The sequence below is a fragment of the Phocoena sinus genome, chromosome 15, assembly GCF_008692025.1.
Source record: "Phocoena sinus isolate mPhoSin1 chromosome 15, mPhoSin1.pri, whole genome shotgun sequence".
NCBI lineage: Eukaryota > Metazoa > Chordata > Mammalia > Artiodactyla > Phocoenidae > Phocoena > Phocoena sinus.
The window spans coordinates 39,486,837-39,509,183 of NC_045777.1; the positions used below are offsets into that span (position 1 = coordinate 39,486,837).

The 22,347-nt window shown below is 39.0% G+C and overlaps 1 protein-coding gene across 3 annotated transcripts in view; it reads left to right on the forward strand.

Annotated features, from left to right (window-relative positions):
* Positions 1 to 22,347, forward strand: part of SPTLC3 (serine palmitoyltransferase long chain base subunit 3) — a 125,840-nt gene that overhangs the window by 6,829 nt on the left and 96,664 nt on the right. For all 3 annotated transcript variants that reach the window (XM_032603781.1, XM_032603783.1, XM_032603782.1), the window contains 2 exons: positions 14,988 to 15,170; positions 21,585 to 21,739. In XM_032603781.1, coding sequence (XP_032459672.1) covers positions 14,988 to 15,170; positions 21,585 to 21,739 — 338 coding nt within the window. The remainder of the gene's footprint in view (positions 1 to 14,987; positions 15,171 to 21,584; positions 21,740 to 22,347) is intronic.

The following is a 22,347-nucleotide window of genomic DNA, read 5'->3' on the forward strand; positions in this document are numbered from 1 at the left end:
TTTCCTGATCTTGCTTGGTTCTTTAGTATTTAACACCATCTACACACACACACACACACACACACACATACACACACACACTTGAATTTATTTCCTATCTATTGTCTGCCTCTGGCTCTAGAATGGGAACTCCACCCAGGCAGAGATTTCTATCTCACTGCCAAATCCCCAGAACATATACCAGAGCCTGTACACAATAAGTGCTCAATAATAGTTGTGCAATGATTAAAGACCACCTGTTTTTACTAATCTAGTGTTTGTTAAAACTCGGATTTCAGTTTGTTTTGTTTATTTCAATTGCCATTTGCTGTCCACAGGCCTGGTTCTTTAAAAGACTGAAAATCCCCACTCATGATACACAAGCTTCTTGCAGATTTCAAGGTGTATAACCTCTTATTAATTAATACACTAATTAATCACTAATTTATTAGTAATTTACCTAATATTAATTAAAGGTTTCCCACCCTTTGTTGGAGAACATGACTACTATTCACTGCCTTCTTTTTAGAAATCACTAAATCACTAGATTTTTGTGTGACCAGGTAACTACGTGCTTTTATATCGATATCCAGATATTATGTATACTCTAAGTTTGGGGTCAAGGAATATGCTTTAAGGAGGTGGAACTTTTTGAAGGAGATGAAAATAGAAATTAAATATTATTGATTTATCCTGATGATTCTACTACCTCTTAATAGGAGATGAAATATGCCTGGATTAGAAGGAAAATGATTAATACCTCAAGTTATATAACCTGTCATCTGGTTTTAATAAAATTCTGCATTCTCAGGGTTGAATGTCCAAGAAAAATCAGAATAATCTGCTTCCCCATTCATGACCCTGTATATGAAATGATTTTTAAAATTTCATTTAACAAATTTTCCATCACACTATATGCTAGGAACTTTCTAAATACAAACTTATTTGATTCCCACAACCTTGTGACTTTAATACTATTCCTATCCCTATTTTTTATATGAGGCAACTGGTCATAGAAAAGTTAAGTAAGTTTGTCTAAGATTAAACCTCTAGTTAGTGCAGACTGACCCCAGGGTCTATGTCTTTATCACTAGAAAAAAAAAAAAAAAAAAAGCCTTTTCCTCAAACATTTTATTATAAATATTTGCAAACTTACAGAAAAATTAAAGAGTTCTACACTGAATACTCATATACCTACCACTTAGAAACTGCAGTTAACATTTTACTATATTTGTTTCATCACACGTTTGTCTGTCTCTCCATCCCTCTATTCATCCATCAAACCATATGTTTGGTGCATTTCAAAGAAAGTTGGAGAATCAATAGACTTCACCCCTAAACCCTTCCACATGCAAATTATTAACCAGATTTCAATATTTGTCCATCGTTCTTTCTTTTTTCTTCTTTTGAGACAAAATGTGCAGATAATTCCATTCAATGAATTTTGACCTACACTACCTTTCGATTTTTCTTGCTGGGAAAGGTTTCATTATATAGTTTTGACTGTGCAAAGATTTTATAAAACCGTGAGCTGAATCAAGTGTAAATTCATCTGTGAGATGAAAGACTCAGCAGAAGGCTACCTCACTCGAGAAACTCCCCGGTTGTACACCTAAAATTCTGACGGGTTCAAGAGCCATTTTCCCTTTTTGTCTGGAGTATAATCCAGCTGGCAGGAAGGGAACTCACTTTAGAAATTCTTAAAATTCCATACCATGCCCTGTCTTCTTACACATGGAGGAATGAGGCTCAACGAAACGAAGTGACTGTCTCACAGGTCACACCAGTGTGAGGCACCCTCCCCCACTCTGGTCTCTTGATACCCAGACCAAGGCCCTTTCTGGAAAGGTGCATTTGTTTCTGAAACCTCCAACCTGTGGAAGCAAACAGCCAGGGACTACAGTATTTGATGGCTCAGAGTGGTATCTGCTATTGCAAATTCTTTAGCTTCAATTTCAAAATTGATGATGCAAAGTTGCATTTGTCTCATGGAAGATGTAAAGACCTCTCCTATTTCCCAAAATAAGAGCCACATGGAGAAAGCCTCCCTCTTTGCCTATCTTAGAAAAGAATGTCAGAGAAATCAGTATTAATTACAGTTAATGATTGCTGCCATACACAAGGTCCCTCCACGTATTTACGCTTTTTGAAGTATTGTTAATTCTCACCTATTGTTTTCAAATTTCACGTATAAGGACCCAAGTTTCAAAGAGGTCAGATAATCACCCACACGGGTGGCAAGTAATAGGAGGATTTTCTGACCCCTAATATCACATAAATTGTTGCCATCTCCTGCCCTACTGTCCTAGTAAACTGAACCATCATATAGAGGTTGGGAGCAGGGCCTCCCCTTCACACCGCCTGGGCTTGAATTTCAGCTTCACATCGGTCGCTCTATGACCTTGGACAAGCAGCTTAATCTCTGTGCCTCAGTTTCCTTATCTGGAAGATGAGGATAATAGTAGTGCCTGACTAATAGAATCATTGTAAGAAGTAAATATGGTGGCGCATGCATGGCTTAGAATGATTTCTTTAAAAGCAACCAATGTTTTGCCCCTTTAACCTTCAGCATCAACTATAATGATCCTTATATCCAACGTGTCGTTGGACTTTCACAGCAATGCTGTGAAGTATTGAGTGCTACTGACCCATTTTGGGATGAACAAAACAGAACTAAGAAAGATAATGAGACCAAAGACACAAGGATGATGGGGACAGAGCTGGACAAGAATCCCAGACATTTTTAACTCTAAGTTCAGGAATGTCTCAAAGGACTGGATACGTAGGTATTTTTCAAGCCCTTACTCAGTGCATACAGCTCTGTCAACTGTTCCTTTACAAGAACAGATAGGAAGTAAAAAAAAAAAAAAAAAAAAAAAAAATCAGCACCTCTATTCCTCAGCAGATTAATTCACAGCAAGAGAAAAAGTGCTATTTTGGTTATTACACTTACTCAGAAGAGCAGATTTGGGAGTCAGTTTTAGTAATTTTTAGAAATCTGTAAGATTCTGAAAGTCTTGTAAAATGTTAGTTTCTACCTTAGATTTCCATAGCCAGGCAGCAAAGTGATTTTACACGGCACACCAGACAGCACAACTTCCTATAAATCTTTCTTTAAAAATCATTGACCTTTGTCTTTACATCCTCAAGGCATGTAGCATGTGTACTCCCCAGAATTACCTTCTTCTGAGCCCTTGTACAGCCTCAACTTTATTTTCAAACACAGGCCATCCTGAAAGCTTGCTTCCAGACCCCGCAGGGGAGCACAAGTCAATTAATTTCTTGGTTCCTTTGCTGAGTCTCCCCGGAGGCAATGACATTGATGATGCGTTAAGGATTCTTAGGTCTTGCAACATGGCATGTTTCCCAGTCACCTACTCTGATAGTCTGAGGAAACTAGGCTCCAGATCATCTCAAATACTGGAATAATCATGGCAGAAATGATCTCAGATCTCAGAGAAGCATGTTATCTCATTTTCTAGATGTTAGTGGCACATTTCTCACTTACTAGAATAGAGAACAGAACTGAGGCACACTTGCCCATATCTCAAAATGGCCAATCCAGGGCAAGACACACACCTGTCCACTGCCAGTTTCTAGAGCCTCTACACAATACTGCTTTTCATAGTACAGAACCCAAAACAAACCCCGAAGGAGCCCTTGGCAATAACAGCTTTTGCCAAACCATGCAAATAACTTAGGGGTACTTGGGAAAATCTCACAACCGATGTTAAGATTTGACGGATTGGTTTGTAAGTTTATGCAAAAGGGGCTGGCATTAGATGGCTTCCCATCTGACTGATGGCTTCCCATCGGTCAGTTCTTTGCAAAACCACTGAATCATGTGTCTACAGACTAAGATACAGAAGTTCTCCACATAGTGACCTGGGAAAATGATACAATGGCTGAAATAAATAGGTCACGAATGTCAGTTTTCTCTTTTTAAGTGTAATATCGATCTTTATACCAATCAGATGACCCATGCCTTGCACCCAGCCATTACTTAAGGCTCATAAATTATGATGGCTAAAAAAAAATGCCTGGAATTTTTAAATGGTTGATTCAGGAGTACAGGTAAAAATTAGTCAAGGCTAGCACTGCTCTGGGAGAAGTTACTTTTTTTTTCAACATTATATGCCACGTAAGAAAAGTTAATCAGATAATTATAGCTGTGACCATGGATGTTATCAGATGTTTTGGAAGCAAAGAAACAAATTGTTATGTTGTCATACTCTTGGGCAATTGGTTGTTTGGAGACATTATGCTTACTTTCCCAAGAAGCAAAACGTTTTCATGGAAAATCAAATATGCTCTGCCTTCCATGAACACCAAAGATTCCAGCCAAAAAAACTGTATACATTCAACTAAGCATCATCTCTTTAAGGACACATTCTGTCTTCAAAGGCAAGCAAAAGATGAGTCAGGTTATAGGTTGAAGATGAACCTAGGCTGCTCTTGATGTGCATAAATTGTGAGTGGTTTTATAGGGTGATAGGCAGAGGAGGGAAGGAGGCAAGCAGAATAGGTCTGTACAGCCATGAGCCAAATCCTGATAAACACACAGGGAAGGAAGAACAATGAAATCCTCGGCAACTTTCTCTCTTTCTGGGTAGGTGGATTTTCTGCTCCTTCAGGTTGTTGAACGGCAGGCACTCTTTGGTCCATGTTCAGGGGATGAGAAGTTTTGGTTGGGGTCCAGAGATGGTAGTTCAGCATCATCAAGGTGCAAGAAGAAATTGTTTCAATTTGATTCAAAGAGAAAAACCATTGTTTCTAATCCAAGTTCAGTCCCCTGAGCTCAGCCAACCACGTTTTGTGTGCTTCCAGAGCCCCACCCTTTTTTTAACTCACCTATGAGTCATCAGCTGCCTGGCACGGGAAGGAGATGCTACAGTACACACCTCACTTCCATGGCAAAGCACGTCTCTGGTGTTGGTTCGTTCTCATGCAGCTCAAGAAACACTTTCCTTTTGATTTTTGGTCATAGGTTCAAAAGTTCAGGATCAATGGAACGAGTATGTTTCATCAAATATTCTTCTGCAAGGGATACAAGAAAAACTTTATTTTATTTTATATTGGATTATAGTTGATTAACAATGGTATGTTAGTTTCAGGTGTACAGCAAAGTGATTCAGTTATACATATACTTGTATCTATTCTTTTTCAAATTCTATTCCCACTTAGGTTATTACAGAATATTGAGCAGAGTTCCCTGTGCTATACAGTAGGTCCTTGTTGGTTATCTATTTTAAATATAGCAGTGTGTATATGTCAATCCCAAACTCCCAATCTATCCCTCTACCCCCTATCCTTTTTCCCCCGGTAACTATAATTTCATTCTCTAAGTCTGTGAGCTCTGTTTTGCAAATAAGTTCATTTGTATAATCTTTTTTAAGATTCTGCATATAAGAGATATCATATGATATTTATCTTTCTCAAAATTACCGACCATACAGCCATGAATCACTGTGAATCATTGGTACGTCAGGGCTCCCTGAAGACCCATTCACATGCATGGCTTTGCAGGGGGCCTTTTGAAAACACATATCAGATCAGGTTTTTAGACTGGCATTTGCTTACAGCTCGTCAATGGCTTCCCTTGTCAGGATCAAGGCTGTGGTCCTAAGCTCAGTTTACGAGCTCTGCACAACCTCCCCGCTGATTCATCCATTGATTCATCAAAGATTTATTGGATACCTACTTCGTATCAGATGCCCTTCTAAGCCCTGGAGTACTAATGATGGACAAAGTGGATGGAGTTCCCCTTTTAGAACTGACCTACAGCCATGCCTGCCCCCTCACTACCCCTGCCAGCCCACCACCCTACCCGCTTCCCTCCCCACAGTTCTTTGGGTTCTTCCTCCTGCTGGGAATACTGCACCTCATCAACTCCTACTGACTATTCAGATCTTATTTTAAGCATCATCTTCTTTAGGGAGGCCTTTCTCTTTTCCTGGACTAGGCCAGATCCCATCCTGTCCGCTCCAATAGATCCCTGACTTATCCTTCATTTCCCTTTTTGTAAGTATTTGCTCTGGTCTGTATTTTCATCTAGACCGGGGGCTGGCACACTTTCTCTGTAATGGGCCAGACAGTAAATATTTTCAGTTCTTTGGGACACGAAGTCCCTGTCTCAGTTACTCAACTCTGCCTTTGCAGTGTGAAAGCAGCCGTGGACAACAATAAACAAACGGGTGTCACTGTGTTCCAATAAAACTTTATTTTGAAAGAAAATAGCAAAAGCAAGGGGTAGGCCAGATATGGCTTGTGGGCCATAATTTGCAGACCTTGGAACAACGGAACCTGCTGTGATGATGGAAATACTGTGTGACTGTCCCACCCAGTAAGGTAGCCACCAGCCATGTGTGGTTGTCCAACATTTGAAATATGGCTCATGCAACTGATAACCTAAATCTCTAAATATATTTAACTTGAATGATTTAAGTTTGAATGTAAGTAGCCACATGTGACTAATGATTATTGTATTGGACGGTTCACATATAGACTATGAGTGTCATGAGGTCAGGGGTTCTGTCCTTCCTGGTCACCACTGTGTCACCTGGACAGAGCACAGCAGCTAGCACAGAGTACGTACTCAATATGTATTTGTTGGATGAATGAACGAACAAATATGCCTAGAGATGATCATACTAAGTGAAGTAGGACAGAGAAAGACAAATATCATATGATATCGCTTATATGTGATATCTAAAAAAAGGATACAAATGAACTTATTTACAAAACAGAAATAGACTCACAGATATAAAAGACAAACATGGTCACCAAAGGGGAAACGTGGGGGGGGGGGAGGGATAAATTAGGAGTTTGGAATTAACAGATATACACTACTATATATAAAATAGATAACCAACAAGGACCTACTGTATGGCACAGGGAACTATATTCAATATCTTGTAATAACCTAAAATGGAAAAGAATGTGAAAAAGAATATATATATGTGTGTGTGTGTGTGTGTGTATAACTGAAGCACTTTGCTGAAACTAACACAACACTGTAAATCAACTATACTGCAATTAAAAACGTAAATAAATAAAGGAAGAAAAAAATGAACAAATGTATAACTATGGAATGACATTAGACTTCTGGGATGTTGCCACTGGAGACTTCTTGCTCTCTAATCCTGAAGAGTTGTATTTCTGTACACACGTTTTATCCCCACCTTAGTCCATGAGTTCCATGGGGATGGAAGCCATAAGAGAAACTACCTGAATGACCCAGTGCCTAGCACAGGTACATGCACATGGTAGTCAGCCGTCCCATGAGTGTTGACAGCTGCCAGTACCCACCTGGGAAGGACAAGGAGTCAGCCCCATGGCTATTTCTGAAACATGTTCCAATCTGTCACATCTCAAAGATCTAACTTAGAGCTTCTTTCTGATTCAACCCTGGTGCTGTGCACTTGAGAAATTCAACTTCATCCTGACTTTGCCTGCTTTATAACCTTGGGGAAATTGCCTAACGCCCTGTGACTATCTTATTAAGTGAAGGTAATTCTAATTCTATCACAGCTATCCACAACCTACCTCTTAGGAATACCATGTAAGTAAATAAAATCATGGCCACAAAAGCTTTGAGCACCTCAGAGATAAGCGCTGTTCTCACCTGGACTGAGAACATCATAACTGAACAAGAAGATAGCAGGTAGTAGTTAATTTCAATGATATTAAAGCAACGATGCATTGTTTTCTCTGGTTTATCAGGATAACTTCAGGAAAGCTCTGTGCCTCTCAAGTGATCTAACTGGTTGTGAGTAAAATTAGAAGATTGCAGTCATTGCAGGGTGGTGAAGGACAGCCACTTTGTTCCAAAGTTCAATTATGTCCAACTGACTTTAGGGCCTCCACCCCCGCTGTCATCCCAGGTAGGATCCTACGAATCTTTCTTCCCTGCATTTCTTTTTCACTTCTCTTTGAAACAGAAAGTCTGGCTTATCCTGCAGAGAAGTCCTGTTCAATTTCAGCAGGCACTACACACCACATCTCCAAGCAGGCAACACATGAGGTCCAGCCAGAAGTCCTTGCATGGTCCCGTTCCTCTCGTTTCTACTCACTAACAAGTGCCCATGCTGGTTCTCCTGTCCTGGGAGGCCCTCACCTCCTTCCTCAACATTTTCCAGTCTTGGCTCTCTTTTTCTCTCCCATTCACTCAGTCCTACAGCAGATTTTCATGGGGCACACTGCTAGGGACTCCATTTAGTCCTCTCCAAGCCATCCTGACTTTTCTGTGAATCCCTGACTTCCCAATCTGGAAATGTGGAAGATGGGACCCTTCATGGGCTTCCCTGACCTCTTTGCTAACTTCTCTGGTGGTGGATGGGAAAACCATGGGAAAACAAGTGAGCCTCTCAACGACTGAACTTGGGCATCACTACAAAGAAAGGTTGGAATAGTTAATACATAAAGAACTTGTCCCCTCAAAAAGTTCCATGTTTATAATCTGTCTGTCTCTCTCGCTGACTTCTGTATTTCTTTCTGTCATGCACCACCTAACACTCAGAGATGCTCAATAACTCAACAATTGAATCTTTGACAACTTCACCAGATTTATTGATTGACTGATTGATGATCCCATTCTATCTTTTTCTTAAATTAAAGTACAGTTGATTTACAATGCTATACTAGTTTCAGGTGTACAACATAATGATTTGATATTTTTATAAATTATACTCCATTTAAAGTTATTATAAAATATCAGTTATATTCCCTGTGCTGTACATTACATCCTTGTATCTTATTTAGTTCATACATAGTAGTTTATACATCTTAATCACCTTCCTCTATCTTGCCCCTCCCCACTGCACTGGTAACCACTAGTTTGTTCTCTGTATCTATTAGTCTATTTCTGTTTTGTTATATTCATTTGTTTTATTTTGTTAGATTCCACATATAAATGAGAATATACAGTATTTGTTTTTCCCTGTCTGACTTACTTCACTAAGTGTAATATCCTCCAGGTCTACCCATGTTGTTGCAAATGGCAAAATTTCATTATGTTTTTATAGCTGAGTAATATTCTGTTTATATATATATATATATATATATATATATATATATAGAGAGAGAGAGAGAGAGAGAGAGAGAGAGAGAGAGAGAGAGAGAGACACTCATACATTGGGGTACATATGTCTTTTCAAATCAGTGTTTTCATTTTCTTTGGATAATTACCCAGGAGTGGGACTGCTGGATCATATTGTTGTTCTATTTTTAGTTTTTTGAGGAACCTTCATACTGTTTTCTATAGTGGCTGCACCAGTTTACATTCCCCAGATTTAAATTTGAATGTTGGCCAGTGAAGACAGGTCCTGATGCACCCTTTTGCTTGGGGAGGTAACTCAGTTCTCAGACTTCTTCCAAATGCTTCTAAACAAGATTTAGACATGAAAGAATTTTAACACAATTCTTATAGTATCTATTCATTAAGGTAACACTAGATGACATAAAAAATGAGCCACCACATCTCAGTGGCATAACCCAATAGAAGTTTATTTCTCACTCATATTAAGTCTTATGGGCAGTGGCAGGAAGCTGGAGGGGGAGGAGGTGAAGACTCTGCTCCACACGGTAATTCAGGGCACCTGGCTGACAAAGCTCTGCAGACGACACTGTGTGGCTTCCAAGGTCACCTTGGCCATCAGAATTCAGATGACAATAGGGAAAAGAGAGAAAGAGATGGATCGTGAGAGAAGCTCTTGTGGGCCAGGCACAGAAATGGCACATTTCACTTCTACCAACTTCACACTGGTCAGTCGTACACGTGTCTGCAAGGGACGTGGGGCATGTAGCCTGGCCATGAGAAAGAGGAGAGGGAAATGGTCTGATGCACAGCCAGTCTCCACCACAATGGACAATAGTGTGAAAATATTTGAAATATTCAAAAGGCCTGAGTGAGAGATAATAAAAGCTATTATTTTTTGCAAGTGATCCTTTATTTTCTGTCCTTTTATTAAATAATTTGTCTTCCTAAAAATAGTATTGTAATACAATGTTGTGAGTGTTATAATGGTATTATGTAGTGATAACACCTAGCCTGGATCTTTTTAAGAAGTGAAGCCAGGAGCTTCCCTGGTGGCACAGTGGTTGAGAGTCCACCTGCCGATGCAGGGAACACAGGTTCGTGCCCCGGTCCAGGAAGATCCCACATGCCGCGGAGAGGCTGGGCCCGTGAGCCATGGCCACTGAGCCTGCGCATCCGGAGCCTGTGCTCCGCAAAGGAAGAGGCCACAGCAGTGAGAGGCCCATGTACCGAAAAAAAAAAAAGAAGTGAAGCCAGAACTGGGTCTTAAACAGTGGATATTAGGCAAGCCAAGGCATCTATGTGTGTGGGGTGGTGGTGAGAGGGGGGGCAGCAGAGGACAGTTAGGAAAAGGACAGTTACCCGGCTACAGGGCCAGGTAAGGAAAAGAGGAAAACCCACTGATCCTCACAGGATGGCGTTGAATGTCCTGGAAGTTTCTCTTTTTATATGTGCCTATGTGACTTAGCCATCCTCTAAGTCAGCCCAAGGGGTTCATTTGTGAGCACATTAAATCTAGGTTCTGAAGTCACCCACACTGGGTGCCCTTCACTCACCTTTCTTCGTCTACAGTGCCCTTAAAATCAGGGGGTCCCAAATTTTGGTCCCAAGCTTCCTGCTCTTCTTTTTATTTTGTGCTTTATCACGTTTGCCTTTAACTGTGGTTCACGCTGGGCCTCAGAGTAGTTGAGTCCTAGATCGTATACTTCAGCTAGGCCTTTCTCTTTTCCTGCATCTCTAACTGCCCCCAAATACCCCCACTTACACAAGCAGACACCACCCCAACTCAGCAGGTCCCGTGCACACTCATTGTCTTCCCCCACAAGCAGTCCTTCTTCTAATCTCCACTTTCTTCTTATCCACATTCCTATAACACTCCTCGCAGATACTGTCATGACCTCTTCCTTGACCTCATACCGAACCAGTCACAAAAGCTCGTCAAACATTTTTCATGAGGCTCTCAGCCTCTTTTGCTAGAGTCTGGACAACTCCAGGAAGGAAGTAAGCCCCTTGGGTATCCCCATGATGTGGAAAGAACCAGAAGGTGGATCTTAACTGGGCCAGGAAGTCACCAGGCATGCTAGAGATGGATGCAGTTCAAAGGTCACAGACAGAACAGAACCCAGGAAGGGAGCCAAAAGTTCACACTAGACTAGGAAGATTGGCCATCCATCAGACCTATGACTGGTGTGAGGGCGTAAAGGGAAGTCAAGAACTCAGGAGCAGGGACGGGGTCTGTCATCTTGGAATTCCCAGAACCTAGCATGTTGATGGTTCATGCAAGACATCCAGTTAGTGCCCTATGTTCCCAAATACAAGGTATTTGTTATATTCTTTCCTTCACCTTCCATTCAAGACCTCATATTATGCAATGCTCTCTCACTTTAATTATTTTAAACCACCCGGTAGTATTTGGGGAAGATATTAGACAAAAGCAGCGTCCATTAATGTTAGCTTGGTTTGTCTGGAGAAGATACTGTTGCCAAAACTCGGCCTCTGTACTCTGGTGCTGAATAGAAACGTGGAGACAGAATTTTGGGTAAAGTAGAAAATAATAGCTTTATTGCTTTGCCAGGCAAAGGGGGTCACGGCTGGCTAATGCCTGCCCAACTGTGTGTCCCACCCTGGAAGGGGTAGTGAGAAGTCTTACAGTGTTCAAAAAGCAGGGCATGGTCAGCTCATGGTCGTTCTTCTGACTGGTCGGTGGTGAGGTAATGAGGAATCAGCATCATCGACCTCCTGGTTCCAACTGGTCTGGGGTCTACGTGCTTGTGGGCAGCATGCAGCTAACTTCTCCCACCTGCTGGGGGCTTCAGTATCTGCAAAACAGCTCAAAGGACATGGCTCAGAATATTATCTATAGTCCTTGAGGAAGAACTAAAAGTCCTTGAGTTTGTTTAATGACTGAAGCATTATTATTTTGTCTTGCTTGGCTGTTTTCCTTTCTGCATTTTCTCACTTCTCTGATTAAATTTATTCTTTGACTAAAGTTTTCCTACAGAAAAACAGCAGGTGGATGACATGGGGTGGGTCTATTCTGGGAAGGCTGCATAGGGCCCTGCTCAGTTACAACACTGATATAATGGATAATAAGGAGTTAAGGAATTTTAATAAGATTTAATAATATTTTGTGGACTTTTGACTGAGCAATTCAAGTGTAAAATCTCATTATAAAAGGGCTTTTTAAAAGTTACTTTAAAAACAAGTAATATAAATAAAAAATATTCATCTATCAGATAGATTGTTTTTTTGATTGTCACATATTTTGTGGCTTGGGATAAAACTTCCAGAGACTGTCACACAGATTCCAAAAATACTGCATCTCAAATAGAATAGAGGAAATAAAGGCAATATAGTCTAGAAAACTGTGTTTGTGGAATCTAATAGTGCTTATAGTATGAGAGTAGCAAAAACACTACTTCTAATTAACATAATTTTTATATAATACATCATTTTAAATATATACGTGTAAGCTAAATTAATAAATTATTAGTAGACAAATGACACTGTAAATCACTAAAAATGGTCAAAACACTTCTTATGGATCATCTCATTGGGAAATAGGGAATCCAAGGATTGTATTATATTTGTTGAATAAAAATATGAATAAATGTATAAATATTTATTAAAGACAAAAACTTAATTAGTAGTGTTAAGAATAATTTATTCACTAATGCATTGAGCAAACATTGAGCTACCATGTGAAAATCAATTAAGCAGGAATAAGAATGGTTTGATATTAAAAGTCTACTTTCCACCATCATGGTGACACCTAAAATAAATGAGAGAAATATTTACTTTGACTTTTTATTATGAAAATTTTCAAACATGCAGAAAAATGAAAAAATAATATAAGAATCGCCCACCTGTATAACCTCCATCTAGATTCAACATTTTCCCAAAATTGCTTTATGTATGTGTTTAATTTTTGATGAACCATTTGAAAGAAAATTAGAGCTGTTATAACACTTCACCTTCCTTAATCCTTCAGCATGCATTGACGAAGATTAAAGCATCCTCCCACATAACTATACTACTACTCTCACTCTTAACAAAATTAACTCCTCAATAATATATATTTCCAGTACACATTTGGATTTCCACAGTTGTTCAAAATATGTTTTTTTTACCAGTTTTTTTTACAAAAAACAGAAAAAGAGGATCTAATGAAAGAATACACAGTGCACTTGGGTGTCTCTTAAGTTCCCTCTCCCACTCTTTACTCTTTTTTTTTCCAGCTTGATTGAGGTATAGTTAATAAGTAATAATAGTATGTACTTGAGGTGTACATGACTTGATATATGTATACGTTATGAAATTATTACCGCAATCAAGCTAATTAACACATCTATCACCTCACCTACCTACCTGTGTGTGTGTGTGTGTGTGTGTGTGTCTGCGTGTGATGAGAACACTTTAGATCTACTGTTTTAGCAAATTTCAAGCATACTATACAATATTACTACCTATAGGTACCATGCTGTACATTAGCTCCCCGGAACTTCTTCATCTTATAATTGAAGGCTTGTACCCTTTGACCAACACCTCCCTGTTTTCCCCACCCACTGTCTGGTAATCACCAGTCTACTCTCTGTTTCTGTGAGTTCAGCTTTTTTAGATTTCACATATAAGTGAGATAAGGCAGTATTTGGCTTCTTGAGTCTGGCTTGTTTCACTTAGCATAACATACTCTAGGTTCATCTATGTTTTACAAATGACTGAATTTTGTGTGTGTGTGTGGCTGAATAAGATTCATGTGTGTGTACAAAACCCACATTTTCTTTATCCATTCATCCGTCAGTACACACTTAGATCATTTCTGTATCTTAGCTGCTGTGAATAATGCTGCAGTGAACACGGAAGTGCAAATATCTCTTCAAGATACTGATTTCATTTCCTATGAATATATGCCCAAAAGTGGGATTGCTGGGTCATATGGTAACTGTTTTAATTTTTGGAGGAAACTTCATACAGTTTTCCATAATGATTGTACCAGTTTACATTCCCACTAGCAGTCCACAAGGGCTCCCTTTTCTCCATATCCTCACCAACATTTGTTATCTCTCTTTTTTTTGGTAATAGCCAGGCTAGCAGGTGTCAGGTGATATCTAATTGTGATTTTAATTTGCATTCCCTGATGATTAGTGATGTTGAGCACCTTTTCATATAACTGTTAGCCACTTGGATGTCTTCTTTGGGAAAATGTCTATTCAGGTTCTCCTCCCATTTTTAATTGGATTATTTGTTTTTTACTTGTATGAGTTCCTTATATATTTTGGGTATTAACCTATTATCAGATATATGGTTTGCAAATATTTTTTTCTCATTCTGTAGGTTGCATTTTCATTTCATTGATCATTTCTTTTGCTGTGCAAAAGTTTTTTGGTTTGATGTAGTCCCACTTGTTTATGTTTTGCTTTTAAAGACCAAGCCAATTGTCATATAAAAAGTCCCACATTGTGGATTATCTGTTTCCTCATGAAGTCATTTACCTGATATTTCTTGTAAAATGGAAGTCAGATATTAGAGCTTGACTAAATTCAGGTTAAATATGTCATCAGTGTATTAAATATTACATCACGACAAGAGCCTAGAGTGGTGAGTTGTTCTAACATCTGTGATATAATTTGATCACCTGGCTGAGGTGTAACCTCAAGTTTGTGTTTGGGGAGTAACTAATAGGGTTATACTTTGGCATCTTGCAAAAGCCCTATTGCTTATTAATCTTTCACTTAATGGATTTAGAATCTGTTGAGAATTTTTTCCTGAATTAATTATTTCATTAGGATTTGTGAAATAAAATGTATGTTGCTGATTACCCTCTTCAATGATCAGTTTCCAATTTTCTCCAAGCAGTTTTTCAAATCTTAAATATGTTCTTTGAAATGTAAAAGGTCGAAAGTCCAAAATTTTTAATATCATAGTTTATTGTAATGGAAGAGTAGTCATTTTCCACTTCCTTTTGTCTTTTCAGCAAAATGGAAATTCAAATTTTTATAAGCCAATGGTTGAATCCTTTGAGGAAGCACCTCTACATGTTATGGTTTTCACTTACTTGGGATATGGAATTGGAACGCTGTTTGGCTATCTCAGAGATTTTTTGAGAAACTGGGGAATAGAAAAATGCAATGCAGCCATAGAGAGAGAAAAGCAAAAGGTACGTATGAACACCTCCCTGGGTCTTTGTCAATGCCAATTCTTCTGTAAAGTGTTCTCACAAGTGGTGATGTGTGTACAGATCCTAAAAAGAGCGATACACTCAGGAACTATCCAGGGTAAATTCTATTCCCCTGCACCCCATAAACCCCCAAACATTCCCTGTGTATTCACGCACTTGTTTTTTACAAACATTTATTGAGCAACTACTATTTGCCAGACTGAACTAAAGGTTTTCTTGTACATTATCATATTTAATTTTTATAACAATCCCATGATATAGATATTAAAATAGCATTTTAAAGGTGAAAAATCAAAATATAAGAGTGACAACACGTGAGTGGAACTTTATTCTGGTCTTCTAGGTGGCAGTTGAGTATTATTTATGTTCTATCCTGGAAGAGGAAAGAGTGTTTGAGTGAAATGTGGGACTTTTATTTCATCTAGGTCAGAGTTTCTCAACTCTGGCACTACTGACATTTCAGACTGGATAATTCTTTGATATGGGAGGCTGCCCTGTGCATTGTAGAAATTTTAACAGCATCCCTGACCTTTACCCACTAGATGTAATTAGCACTCTCCCACATACTTGTGACAATGAAAAATGCCTCCAGACATTGCCAAATTCCTCACAGAGTGCAAAATCACGCTGTGTAGAACCACTGATCTAGATACTTTCAATAATTAACCTATAAAAATCTACATCATCCCCTTTTCACATAGAGCTAACAGGACAACCTGGAAAATATTAAGAGACCTGTGAGCAGCCTGCATCCTTTTAACATGTTTTCCAAAGTTGGTTCAAATGATTTATGATGCCATGAACCTCTTTTTCCTAAAACTTGCTTTGGAATATACGATTGTGGCCATAGATTATTCCACATGATGGAGCCTTGAATACAGCTGAGCAAAGAACATAGGTAAGGCATGAACTTCAATGTAATGAGAGAACTTCAAATCTTGTAACTTAGTGACTAGTACCCATGGTAAGCTAAACTCTTGTTACAGTAACATAACCATGAACAAATCATGTAGAACACTTATTTTGCAATTACCTTAAGTCAAGCATATCACCTTCAGAAGAAAATCAGGCCCAGCTTTATTATTGTACTCTCTCCTACCTTTAGCAAGTATTTGAGTATATGCTCTCTACCAAGTAATGGAGGCTAATAGAGAAGAAGCTATAGGTCCTTCCATGAGAGAATTTGAAGTCTGGTGTGCAAAACAGACTCACCAGCAAAACAAATGATAAAAAGTGATGATGGGGCAGAAGGTGACAAAGGAAACAGGGATCTGTGCCCTGTGATTCTCTTAAGGAGTCAGGAAGGCATGATATTGGGGCTTGCATGGTGAGCAGGAGTTTTTCTAGTGAGCAAGGGTGAGAAGGAAGACACTCTCTGAAGAGGGCACTGCTTGTGTCAAAGCATTCATTAACTCACTAATCAAGTCAGGTTTGTTTGGAGCATGTATCTTGTGCCAGGCACTGTATTACAGTCTTGGAATATAGGAATAACTAAGGCAGATAATGGTTCCTGCTTTCAGAGAGCTAACCATAAAAAAAAAAGCGGTTCCAATGGAATTTGACAAGAGGTACCATAGAGGTAAGTAGATGACATCAAGGAAGCAAAGAAGAGAAACATTTAACCTGAACTTGGTGTTCAGGGAAGACTTCTGGGAGGAAGAGAAAGTTAAATTGACATCTAAGGGCTAAAGAGTAAGTAGTAAGGCAAAGGGTGAGGCAAGATGAGCTGGAAGGAGTCTTCAGGGAGAGGAAATGTGATGCAAAGTGGCCCAGAGGTCAGAGAAAGCATTGTACATTTAAGGAACCAATGAATTCTAATGACCAGAGTGTTACGAGTGAGAGTGGGAGCATATGGGGAGAAAGATTGCTTGAGAGGCAAGCAGGGACCATACTATAATGGGTTTTTATAAGCCATGGGCATTTATTAGAACAATGAGAAGGCATTGAAGGATTTCAGGCAGAGGAATGCAGATTTGCAGATTAGAAAGATCATGTTCCCTGCCCTATAAAAAATGGATTTACAGGACAATATAGGGGCCAAAAAAACCAGTTAAGAGGCTGAGGCAGAAGTCCAGTTTGAAAAAAAATCTAGATGAGCCCTTGGGCTGGGACCAGGGTAGTGATAATAGGGATGGTGATAATAGGCGAGGCCAAGAGAGGTTTAAGAGATGGAGTTAGGATTACTCAGCTATAAGAAAGAAGGAAACCATGCCATTTGCAGCATGGATGGACCTAGAGATTGTCACACTAAGTGAAGTAAGTCAGACAGAGAAAGACAAATATCATACAATATCAGTTATATGTGGCATCTAAACAAATGATACAAATGAACTTATTTACAAAATAGAAATAGACTCACAGACATAGAAACAGACTTATGGTTATCAAAGGGGAAAGAACCGGTGAGGGATAAATTAGGAGGCTGGGATTAACAGATACACACTACTATATACAAAATAGATAAATAATAAGGACCTACGATAGCACAGGGAACTATATTCAATACCTTGTCATAACCTATAATCTGAGAAGAATATATATATATATGTATAACTGAATCACTTTGCTGTAAGCCTGAAACTAGTACAACTTTATTTTTTTAATGGTGTGCTAGTTTCTGCTTTATAACAAAGTGAATCAGTTATACATACACATATGTTCCCATATCTCTTCCTTCTTGTGTCTCCCTCCCTCCCATCCTCCCTATCCCACCCCTCTAGGTGGTCACAAAGCACCGAGCTGATCTCCCTGTGCTATGCGACTGCTTCTCACTAGCTATCTATTTTACATTTGGTAGTGTATATATGTCCCTGCTACTCTCTCACTTTTTCACAGCTTACCCTTCCCCCTCCCTTTTTGCTCCTTGTCCCTGTTAGGTAGTTATATATAATATATCCCTCACTGGTTTTTTAATGGTCCTCTTCGAATATTTAACACATATATTTACAATTTAGTTACCATTATTTAGTAACTAGAGTCTTCCCCTGACCAGGAGAAGAATTTAATAAAGTTGCACTTTCTTTCTCCCACATACCCATTCTCCATGTTGTCGTTTATTTGTGAATTTTTAGTTTCTGTTTCTTTATACTACAAATATAACACTACTTGGGCTAAACCATCTTCCATCAGTTTCTTCACTCACTATTTTTTCTGGCATCTGTCTTCCTCCATAGTTATTTCATTGTATTATTGAGGTACATGCTCAATTATTATAGAAAAGGGAATTAAACTCAAGACTTCTTACATATATTGGAAAGTTTTTACCTGGATTTTCACATTTGTTTGCTGGTTTGGCTGATTATAGGATTTTAAGTTCAAAATAATTTTCCCTCATACTCTTTTCCACCATTGTCACCTAAGAAAAGTCCGAAGCAGTCTAATTCATATTCCCTTGTCTATAAACTGCCTTTCTCCCTTTTCTGATGCCTTTTGAGATTCTTCCCTTTGACTTCTGAAATTTAACCAGGATGTAGCTTGGCATGGGTTTTTCCTTATTTGCTCTATTCAGGACCTGATAGCTATTTACGTCTTAGGATTCAAAACTTCCTTCCTCTCTGGAACTTGCCCCTCCACCTCCTCCTTTTTTTAAACTTCCTTTTCCTCCTCTTTCACCTCCTCTCCTCCTTCTCCTCCTTCCTTCAATCTTGCAAATCCTTCTAGGGAGATATTGGACCTTCTGAATCTGCCCTGCATATCTCTTGACTTTTCCTTCATATTTTCTTTTCTCTGTCCTGGAATGATTAGTCAACTGACTATGCTAGTTTATTAATTTACTTCTCAGCTGTGTTCATTGTACTTTTGAACGTTTAATTCTTTAAAAGGATCCATTGTTTCGTTGTGTCTTTCTAAACACGTTACTTACATATTTTTAAATTCTTTTTCTGTTTGCTCTATGAAGTCTTTTCACTAAATGTCAGTTCTGCTTATTGAATTTGGTGCCTCTTATTGTGCTAGTTTTCCTGTAATAGTGATGACATTTTGTTTTACGCTCATTTTTTAATTTAGGAATCCTTATTTGCTTACACATTCACCTGTCTTGAGTGATTGTAGAAAGAAAATGGAATGTGTTGCCTGGACCAGGGGCTTGTGTTCTTGCCGTGTGGTCTCCCCACCTCTCTACAGTGGGGCCTTGTTCTTCCAGTCAGTTCTTGCTGCCCATTACAGTGCTTTGTGCTGTGGACAATGCAACTGCTTCTTACTTATTAACCCAATAAAAGAAGAACAAAGAGATATTGCTTCATTAATCACCCAGGGTATCAACTTCTTGTAGTTATCGACTCTTGGCTTTAAGGATCCCTACAGTTAGTGTATGTCCATACCAGTCTTCTCTGCAAATGTTTTAGGGCTACGGTTTCCTGTGGTCTTATTTCTGCATTGAGCAGATCTTATTTATGTTCTATCTTTTGTGATCCTTCAATATTTCTGATTCATTGATGATTTATAAATTTATTTTGGTTTTTAAGTATCTACTTTTTGTCATTTCACAGAGCTTTTAGATGATTGGTAGAATACATACAAGCACTGAATCTGCTATCTTTATTCAACCTTCCTCTAATTTCTTAATTAGAAAAATTAAATTTAGCTATCCTTACTTTGTGTTTCTCATACTTCAAAGAACTGTCTACACTACAGTTACCCTTCCCAACAAAAGGGAAAACACAAACATATTTTATTACTATTCTGATCTCAACCCTGGTAGGAGAAACAACTGTTTCTCAAGAGGAAATAATGATAAAAAAGAAATATTAGGTGAGAACAGAAGCATCAATGTAGGCACAAATGAAAAAGTACGATTGGTAATGATTCTTTCTCTCTCTACAAATCCATGATTCTATTTGCTACTGAATGGGCAAGTAGTTAAACCAAAAAAAGAAGGGACAAATTTGGTAGTATTTTTCCTAATTTGGTAGTATTTTTTACAATGTGCCATGGATATGTTCTCTTCAATCCCTTTTAAGTACCTATCCCTGCAGCATGATTTATTCAAAAGAGCATTGGTTATAGAACTGGGTACAAATCCCAATCTGTCCACTCAGAGTTTCTGACTTTCTGTTGAATTGTCTATAAAAGTAGGATTGCTATATCTATAACACTTGGAAAATGATAAGGTACCCTACAAGCTTAACAGTGGATAAAGAAAGAGTGTCATATTGTAGGAGAAACAAAGGCATTTTTGTGGCTGCATTATTAGGTTTTGTTCAACCCTCCTATATCCTGCTCCCAAAAATGATTGTGTCCTTGTGGCCTGGGGTTCACTTTCACACTTAGCCTTTTGTGTCAGGAAGAAAAATATAGTGAGTTGGTCATGTGACGAGTTAAATCTACAACTAGATAAGGATATACCCCATTGCAGTGCTTCTGTTTTTGCAATATCTAGTCCAGTTTCATTTTTTGGTATAGTTACAAAACTGTGGGAGGCTTACCTGAGACTAGAAGACAGTGACCCTTGGAAGGCATTGACTGCTCCTGAAGAAACCTCACTGGTGCTCAAAGGAATGGGTTGGGGTGAAAATACACCCACACAGAGGCAGGAAGCTCACCTGTGCAGAGGAATAGGAGAACTGTACCCTCAAAGCAGGCCTTCTTCTCTGGACCAGATCTTTTTTTATTTTTATTTCATACTGGAGTATGGTTGATTAACAATGTAGTGTTAGTTTTGGGTATACAGCAAAGTGATTCAGTTTTATACATATACATATATCTGTTGTTTTTCAAATTCTTTTCCCACTTAGCTTATTACAGAGTATTGAGCAGAGTTCCCTGTGCTATACAGTTGGTCCTTGTTGGTTATCTATTTTAAATATAGCAGAGAGTACATGTCACTCCCAAACTCCCAATCTATCCCTCCCCCCAATCCTTCCCCCTGGTAACTGTAAGTTAGTTCTCTAAGTCTGTGAGTCTGTTTCTGTTTTGTAAATACGTTCATTTGTGTCTTTTTTTTTTTCTAGATTCAGCATATAAGGAATATCATATGGTATTTGTCTTTCTCTGTCTGCCTTACTTCACTTAGTATGATCATCTCCAGGTCCATCCCCGTTGTGGGAAATGGCATTATTCTTGAATTCTAAGAAGGTTCCCAAGCTCAATTCTCCCTCTCAGGAACACTGGGATTCGTTGTCTCCAGCACTCATTTGGGGATTTGTATTTTGCTGTCATTTTTGTTACTTTTATTTGCCACAGGTTTTACCTCCCCCACTAAAATGTAAGTTCTTTGGAGGTGGAGGACTCACAGAGTTATTTGTGGACCCCACCCAACCCCTTACCCAAGAACCTTTCTCAAAATATTTGCAGATGGAATATTTTCATGGTTCCTCCGTGTCTTTTTGTGCTCAATTGCAAATGAACTACAAAAAGCGAGAGACCAAAGGTAAACTTCTGCCTCTGTTATTACAGGATTTTGTGCCGCTGTATCAAAGCTTTGAGAATTTTTATACACGAAACCTTTACATGAGAATCAGAGACAACTGGAACCGGCCCATCTGCAGTGCCCCTGGGCCTCTGTTTGATGTGATGGAGAGGGTGTCAGATGACTACAACTGGACGTTTAGGTGAGGCGGCCACCTGGAGGGGCTTGGTTGAAAGAAATGCTTTCAAGGAAATTCTAGCATGGGCACCAGATCACAGATCTGAAAAAAAACACAAAGCAATAGAACAGCTGCTCTTCCATCATTCAGTCCTTTGCAAGCTCTCATGATGCCAATGGGAGAAGTCACAATACTTAAGTTGCCAAGGGCAGCTTACTTGTATTGCGATTAAAGAGGAATCAGTGGCAGAAGGTGCAGGATACACAGAGCCAGCCGGGAAGAGTCCTTTTCAGCTTTATTGACAAATTGTACCCTCCTACTTCCTGCTGAGGGAGCCAGTGATGACCATGGCTCTTTCTGATTTAGAAAGTCCTTGCTGAAATTTAAACCAGAGCACAGGTGTCACGAAAGCAAGCACCCAAGACAAATCAGGGCTGAGTAATACTCCATGGCCTGGAAACCTTTTCCCAATGCTCTGCCCAGGTTCATTATGAGGTGACTCTCCTCTAAGGACAAATCATTTTGTGGTGACAACAAGGCAAATCAAAAAGAAAAGATGTGACTTGGGCCAAACCCAAGGTCTCTTTGTGAGAGTCTTTTTTGGAGCACTAGGATGATATTAAATGAGAAAA